At 35.8% G+C, this 8708-nt stretch overlaps 1 protein-coding gene across 6 annotated transcripts in view; it reads right to left on the bottom strand.

The window, feature by feature from the left end:
* The window catches only part of PTBP3 (polypyrimidine tract binding protein 3), a 52143-nt gene that overhangs the window by 36904 nt on the left and 6531 nt on the right, over window positions 1–8708 (bottom strand). For all 6 annotated transcript variants that reach the window (XR_004354518.1, XM_032675733.1, XM_032675732.1 and 3 more), the window contains exon 3: window positions 770–841. Coding sequence is in view for 5 of the 6 variants with exons in the window: in XM_032675733.1 (XP_032531624.1) it covers window positions 770–794 (25 nt within the window). In the remaining variant the exon portion in view is untranslated. The remainder of the gene's footprint in view (window positions 1–769; window positions 842–8708) is intronic.

Below are 8708 nucleotides of genomic sequence, written 5' to 3'. Positions count from 1 at the left end.
TCACAGTGAGCCATCACATAGCTTTAATGAACCCAGTTTCCTTACCCTGCATCTGCCTATCCAACTTCCCACCACTTTCCCAACAAAACCCCATTCTGTTGGTTTTGCACTACATATCTGAACAGTAATCTGTGCCAAATCTAGAAAACATCTGAACAGGAGAAAACAAGTAGTATTTTTTTACTGCTTTCCTTGCAAAAACATTACCATTCATCTCAACCCATGGAGAGATTGCCTGGGGACAAGAACTGGCAGAAAACATCTGAAATCAAATCACAGGACTGTCTGTGCTGCTCCTCAAAAAGTTCTAGAGGTAGTGTAGAAAGCAAGAACAAGAACACCAAGGGGAATCAGCTGAATTTTTTATCCAGAATCCACATAATGTGCCTTATGTTCCACCAAACTCAGATGGGTGTCTTTGTAATCCTGACAGCATTGAAATACTTCAAAACAAATTCCTTTCAAGCATTCAACTAAAGGAAAATTGAACAGGCATTTGACAGTCTGTATAGAAGGTATTTGATTGATCATGATTATAGAAAACAGATTTTTTTTTTTTTTGTCCATTTCAACTGATCATTTCTGGAGCTCCTCCTCAATACTGTCATGGAATTGGGTAGGCTCACATGCCAGTACTGTTGGGAGTCATATTACAGTTCAGCCTTGGTAAGGATGCTTATGGTGACAATAAAGAATACCAAAAAAAAAAAAAAAAAAGGCAGAGGAAACACACACTGTTGAAGAACTGTAATATTTTTTTTACGTATACCTGTAGCTGGAGTAGAATTGCTCATGGTAAACGGTCTGTTACTGACACGAGAAGAAGTTCGTCAGGACCACACTAAGAAATAAAAGACAAGATTACCAGTAAAAGCTGTTACAGAGAAACAGAGAAAACTTAATATAAAAGTTAAATTACTCCTGTAATATAACCTTCCCAAGAACACCCCCCTTCTATACACTGGGAACTTATTTTTCAGGAAAAAAAAAATGCCAAACACAACTTTCCCCCCATCTCAAGAAGTTCAGCTGTTACACTTCTTACTTACATTTATCCCACTACAGTTTATATTTTAAAATTTCAAGAATAATGCTTAAGAATGCTTATGAAAAAAAATGAGCTGGCTGCAGACTCCAGGTCTGCAATACAGCATTGCTTTCCACATATGAGCAAACAAATAGCCACACAGGTGAAGTAGGCATTTGTGACTGGACACAGGGCAAAACTAATTCAAGACATATTTAAATATACCTATGGCAGTTAAAAAAAAAAAAAAAACAAAACACCACAAACTAATCCTTGTCCTAAGAATTTGATGGTATGGTCATATGTATTTAGAAAAAATTGTACTGAAAAATCAAAGTATATACTTTGAGAACACTGGCAATTTGAGGTTCTAACTACTAACAGGGAGGATTTTGAGCACTACAGGTTCTCATTTAGCTGTCTGTAAAGCCTGTTTACTCATTAAGACTGCTGTAGAATTCCAGCTAAGCCTCAGCTTCAAAATGCCAACAAGAAACAAGATACCACAACACCTCTGAAAGGCAGTTAAGGTTCCTGAAATTTTCACCATACTCTTCTATAAAAGCATTTTAACTAAAAAGTTGAGACTAAGGGAGTGATTCTACAAGATGGAATAAGTTGATGCAAACAACTCCTTACCACTTTGGTGGAAAAAGAGGTTCCCATTGCCCTTGGTCCAGGAGCCCCACCTGCTCATGGGCATGACCTGTTTATCTTCAGCCCCGGTGCCCAAGAGTATTTCCATGAGATGAATCAATTCTCCAACCTGCCAGCACTCTATGCTGAGCTAGATTAGTTAATCAGCTGAAAGAGTGCCAAAATCCACTGCGAAGAAAGAGGAGATGGGACCAAGAACAGCAGCAGCAAGCCATCATGCTGGCTTGTATTGGCTGCAAAAGTACTGCTCAGGGTACTGGTTTATAAGCTGCCTGTGCTTAAAGGAGCAGTTTGGTTCTTTTCGTCCTTGTTAACCATGTGTTCCTGCTGCTTCCCCAGTGTGGGAAGGTCATTCACAACTGAAGGCTGAGAAACCTTTTCAGCCAAATTCAGCTCTGCAGGAAGAAGCACAGGTGTTGGTGTGGGATGGAGGAAAACATGAGTGTGTTCATTCCTCTCCAGCAGCAGTACAGACTTATTATTTTTAAACATGAAACTGCATCTTAACGGTATAGTTAAATGCAACATCTAACTGTTGCAAATAGCAAAATCATTTTTGCATTAAGAGAACTAAAAAATACAAATCCCTTATTTTAAGGAAATATCAACAAAATGGTTACTAGATGTCTAATAAGTATCACATGGTATTTGCACCGATACTGGGATGTAATTAACATGCAAGATCAGTACTAATTTTTCACTTATTAGCAGTACTTTGAGCATGCCAGCATCCAGGTATTGCACCAGAAGAGTATATTTTGATTGTAAAACGCATATCCTGCTAATTAAACAAATGCAGATACATCTGCAGATAGAAAGTACTAGAAAATATTAAGAATTATCTTTTATTACACCAGCCCTTCCTTTTACTTACTGGAGGGTAGGAAAAAAACCCCACTACTAATGTAAATCTAGTTGTTGTTTTTTAATTTAGCATTTATTCAACAGAAGAAATATCTGTATTTTTCAAGAAGGATGTGAAAAAATTTGGTGTTTTAACACATCCAACTCTGGCTGCAGGTGTCTTTTTTGAGCAATTTTTAACTGTTTTGTGATTTCATTATAAACCTTGGCCCCAAATACATCAATTATTATTATTTCAAAAAATAAGTTAACTTCAAGGATTTAACATGTATTCTTACAATTTTATATTTAATTTTATAAATAATGATATTAAAAAAACCCACAACAGATGTTTTCAGAAAGAAAAGTATTTTCCAACCTCTTACACATCTAACAAACACACAAAGAAGCGCAATTCAGACGGCTGCAGTGCTCCGTGTGACAACTCTCTGTACAACTGGCCTGTATCCATACAACTGAAGCTGTAGCTCATTGCAGCACACAAAGAACTGCTCCAGGATGGGGGACTAAACCAGCTTCAATAGCAGAAGGATGGCAGTACAAAATTACAACCTTCAATCATGACATGTGCCTGTACTTGCACTGATTCATCATTCAACCACTATTTCCTAAGACAGCTATCTAAATTTTGCCTTTATGCTGACAACCATTAACCTGTTAAAATAATAGCCAAAACACAATGAAACTCTCTTAAACCCTAAGCTTATTCCCTAGTCACCTGTTCTACTTGGTCTAATAAAAGATGGGCAAAGCTTTGGTCTTCTTACAACACATTTCAAATGTATAACTGTCTTCATATCTTTACCCTGATACAAGGAGTATTTTTAAGTGAACATACTTCTAACAATAAAACATTAAATCAATCAAGACACTGTAGAATAATTGGCTGGCACAGGCTTGCTAAATCTAGAACCCTGATTACAAAACTTAACTTTATTACAACCAGAAGATTTTTGTTAACTTTTTGTTATTGCTTGAATGCTCCATTGAAACACTATTCCAGTTTTTACCTTTTGATACAAATATTAAGTTACACACCTACCCATACAATTATAGCACATTTATTTACCATACCATGCCCCTTGGAAGGATGTAGTATAAGGGAACTGGTAGGAATGCCACTGCTTTTGCAGGTGGCCAACCAAACTATTTCTGAAGTACAAGAATATTATAAAGATGCTTTTCGTCATTTCCTTATTTAGCCAGTTGCTTCTTTTGAGAGAGCACACAGGAGGAGAAAAGACAACGCAGAAAGAATCGTGTCTTGCAGAATATTCCACCTAAGGAGCCCTTCTGCTGTGCCTTTTGCAACCAGACTTCTCCATCTCATATTGGCCTTTTTAGCCACCAGCGCGCCTGTAACAAATGTGGGTAGAGTCCTTCCCAAATCTTCGTTCACGAAGATGGTATTTAGCCAGCAGGATAACTGACAAGCCTTCTCAGTCACTGATTGAAAACAAAAACAAACCAAATGCAAAAACACTATAGAATGCAAAGATAAACTGACACCACAGCAGTTCTCCTGGAAGTTGACATACAAAATGCATGTTTGGGATATTCTGGATTAGTGAAAAAGATTACATATACTTCTTCAGTATCTTCACAACGCTTTTCATACAGAATCCACAAAGAAATAACAATTCAATTTCTTGAAGTCCGTTTGTTCAATCTCCTTCTTCCACAGTGAAAAATAAAAGTGTTATTTTTTAAATACTTTGTAACATTAAGCATTTAATGTGGTGACAAAGATCTGCTACTGGTAAAAGGGTTGGCAAGGCCTTAGGTGCTGAAAAAGTCCACACAGGAAGGTAGTGTGCCCTAGATGCTATTTTACAAAAATCTTTCTGCAGAGGCTAAAGAGCCCTACCATGCCCCTACTCTGTCTCTGCACACAAGTCTTCCACTGGCTACCTCCTAGTTATTCACTCTTAAGTCCAGTTCAGAAAACAGTCTACAAAGCCACCTTGACAAGCACTCCTTTCAGCAGGGATGTGAGTTTACACTGCCGTGGTGCCATCACTACCACTTTCCACAACACAGTAGTAGTTACTTAACCTCAGCGAGCCACTTGGACCAGTCCCCTGCAAGGCTGCACAGGCAAAAACAAAGATGCAGGCAGGACAAGTAAGCATGCTGCCTAACCCCTCCCTGACAATCACTTCTTCCAGCACAAAGCTACACTCACAGAAAGCAGCACAATCCTTCTGTTTCAATGTCAGAAGGACTGCACCAATCACACGGTAAATATTCCTGTGATATGTATCTGTGAGAAATGAAGTAAATGCAATTGTTCCACACGAGATGGCTACCAACCCAAGGCTGCAACATCCTCCTATATTTCTGCATTCATTCCATCATTCCAAACACATTAGCGATCTCTTAACAATAAGACTGCTTTTTCTGAAACCATCAGACTTTCCACCTCTCCTATTTCACAGCAACATTTTTGCCTTTGTTTGAGATTATTAAGTGGTAACAGGTAAGGTAAGAGCAATAAGGCACCTTACAGCTAGTTCAAGTTTTAATATTTAAAAAGGATGTATGTAAATAAAACCATCTTTTCACAACTCCACTCCCACCCCCAGCATTTAACTGCAGTATTTTCTTCCTCTCTTATTTTCTAGAAGTCATAAATTCTTCAGTACTGTTCAATTAATTCCAAATGGGATAGTCTCAGAGAAACTTATGTTTGCATAGATGGTTTTCCTACAATTTAGCTAGCCACCTTTCTAGACTATTATTTTTAAGTCAACAACAACGAAGAATATCATCACAGTTTTTACTATGAGATAGCTAGAACAACAAAAAAAAGGGCCAATTTTAAGGAAAAATAATTCTTTCAAAAGCACCAATTTATGCATATAAATTAAAGTTGTGTACATTATTCTACAAGATTCTATATGGCAGCAAAGTAATTACTGCTACAAGTAAACTTTGAAACATGACAATTTCAAGCTATACCAGTGAAAAATCACTGTTAAATTTAAATGAACTGCTCTAATGTATACCTTTTAATGCATACTTTTAATTTTTATAGAATCTGACTGTGAAAAAAAAAAGTTAAGGGTCATGAGAAGAGTAAAAATTTCCATTTCTTCTACTTCTGCAGTAAGGTCTCTAAATAATTGTTATATTTTTTACTCTTTCTTCCACAAACCATGTTTGCAAAGGAGTTGCAACTCCTACTTCCAAAATGTGGATTTAATGTGAAGTACAAAGTTGCTGATGTCAGAATAAAAAGATTTTGAAGAAAGTGGAGGCAAACTTCAGGGAAAGGGAAATTTCAGAATCATATATTTGCACTAAAAATAAACTGACCTTACAAAGATAAAGCCTGCCATTTCATTAAGTTGAAACAGAAGGAAATTATAGGCAAAGATCACAAATAAGCAAACCTCCTTTCCACCACCATAAAGACCCCTTCCAAACACTGGCTCAAGTTGCTGTTTGCCAGCCACCCTAGAAGCACACTGTTTTAGCCCTGATAGCTACTTTCCCATAGACTCAAATGCTTAGTGGCTCTGCTTACAACATAGCCTGCTCTGCTGCCTCTTTTGTCAACTACTGAAGTTCCCTCCTACACTGGTAACAAGATACTGTACACTTTCAAGGAGTCGTGCAACAGTAATTAAAAGGTTAAGAGAAAAACATTATGTACTTTGTGTTTATGCTGGATACAGGGCAAGAACATAAGGAAATAACATCTTCCTCTTGAAGTTGCAAAGTATGTAAAAGCAACCTTGAGCATGTGATTATCAAGAGCTGTCAAATTAGTGTGACAAGTTAAGTTTTTTAATGAACATAAAATGTGCCTTTTCACTTTTAAAGTGAGAAATACCTCCACCTAGTATGAGGGCTTTAAGCTCATCTGAAAGGACACTTTCAGTGTTCTAGAGACCAAGCAGGCATCATGACACAGAAGCAGAGCTTCCTCTCAAACTCTGCATCGAAAAGATGACTGCTTTTTTTCCATGGTATCATCATTCATTTACAATTTCCAACAATATTGTTTTCTGACAGTATAAATACAAAATTTAACAATAAAGACTGACGTCTACTCTTCCTAGTTAGTTTAACCCTTAAATACACAAATATTAAGTTTTCCTTACGAGTTCACACAGGTTTTTTGTTAAGTTACTTAAGAAAGTTACTTCAACGTATTCCTTTCAAATATATACCTTTTTCAAATAATCAACAGAACCCTCAACACAACCTTTACAAAAATTTTCATCCTTATTATTAATAAGCAATTGAATATGGGAACACATCTGTAAATAAACGCCATACAGAATGAAGTTCTGTACAGCAAGAAGATACTTGGCTTTAAACTCAACTTTTTTTGCTTTAAGTCACAAATGTATCTGTATGATGCTATATTGTGTATAGTTTTGCATCATTATATGCTCTACTATGCACAGGTCATGTCTCAAACGTCCAGTAACCTAAATGAAGCACCAGTAAGCTGTCTCGCTTGAATTTGGTCAGAAGAAAACTTACATAGCCCTATAATACAAAAGTACCATAACTGGACAATCTAGTTTATAATTTGTTATTATTAACAGTTAAAATTGAGAAAGAAATACACCTGAGAAAAACAGAACAATCAATATAGTGACAGCAAACCCAGGAAGGGATATAACAGAAGAACTAGTAAGTGTGTGTGAAAGGCTATAAAGAGATTCCTCCATTTAAACCAATTGCTAAGAGATCTGTAACAACACTGTATTAAAAAAAATGGAAAGATAAAATAATAATATTATGTATAATTTTGAAAAGGTAATGATAAATAGTTTAAAGGAAGAAAGAAAAACATTGTGATAAAAGTAAAAATGTGATATGGATTATTTTATTTCCTCTTGCAAAGGAAATAGTTTAATATGCACAGTACGGAGAAAAAGAAAAACAAAACAACAACTAGCTGGATCACAATCGCAATCAACAAAATTTCTGCAAAATTTCTTTAGGAAACATCCCTTTTACCATTCATTTTTAACCTTAATTCCTTCTGAAAAGAGAAAAAATCATAAACAGGATTCCAGGATACAGGGTTTATCAGCAGCTCTACCTTGTAGCATGGAAGAACATTTATATTTGTTACTTTAATTTCTGTTGCTCTGCAGAACTAAATATACATATCTTAGTTTAAGAACATAATATTTTTGGAGAAAATAAAAATCTCATATCCCATGTATCCAAAAAACATCATGGATTCATAGGAAGATACCAAAAAGACTTGACTCTCAACTGGTCAATCATTTAATTTAAAAGCATAAAACCACTTTTTCTAACTTACAAATTTTCAGAACCTTACAAATAGTCTAAAAAAAAAAAAAAATGTTCCTAGTCTCAACCATGACACTCTGAAGACACATGTTCTTGACTATTTGCTTTTTGACTATTTAATTTTCAGCTTCACATTTAAAACTTTCCTTTACTAGAGTAAAAACTAGAATTTTTATATTTTTTAAAAGGAGGACTCATACACACAATCAATCACGTAACTCTAGGACTAAGAACTCTAGGGATTGCATGCTTGAAGTCAAGAGGTTGGAAAGCAATAAAAGTCTGTTTGATGATGTTTATCACATAAATCAAGTATGACTTGAATAAGCTCTTGTCCTAACAGATGAAAGATTTGTACCAAGATAACAACAGAGTATAACATTTCTATTCACAACTTGAATTTTTAATTAATACTCAATGTTTTCTAGGAGAGCAGTGTTGTATGCAAGGAAAACATGGTCACAACCATGATTCCCACAGTTCTTGTCCTTTTGTCTTATCACTGTTTGGCTTCCTCCCTGCTTCACTAGCAGTGTTCCTTATCAGTTTCTCACTGTATGAGATTTTCTCATGCAGTGGATCTGTGTTCTTCATCCCAACTCTGTTTCATCTTTTGGAACAATTAGTAAATAAATTAGCCCCTGTAAAAATCATCCTTTAGATTAAAGCTTCAGTATTAATACACTGGTTATATAAATGAGTGCATAGTCATAATCTCAGACTGTCTAGAGACTCAAGAGACAGCACAGCATTAATATACCCTTATTTTTGTTTACATTCTCCCCTGTATCCAGAAAACCTCCATCTTCCGTTGAAATAAATGCTTCATCTTCTCAGTATTTACAGAAAACTTCTTCTCTTCTCTTATTCCTTCACA

This window comes from Chiroxiphia lanceolata, chromosome Z, assembly GCF_009829145.1.
Source record: "Chiroxiphia lanceolata isolate bChiLan1 chromosome Z, bChiLan1.pri, whole genome shotgun sequence".
Taxonomy (NCBI): domain Eukaryota; kingdom Metazoa; phylum Chordata; class Aves; order Passeriformes; family Pipridae; genus Chiroxiphia; species Chiroxiphia lanceolata.
This window is presented reverse-complemented; position numbering and strand designations above follow the sequence as displayed.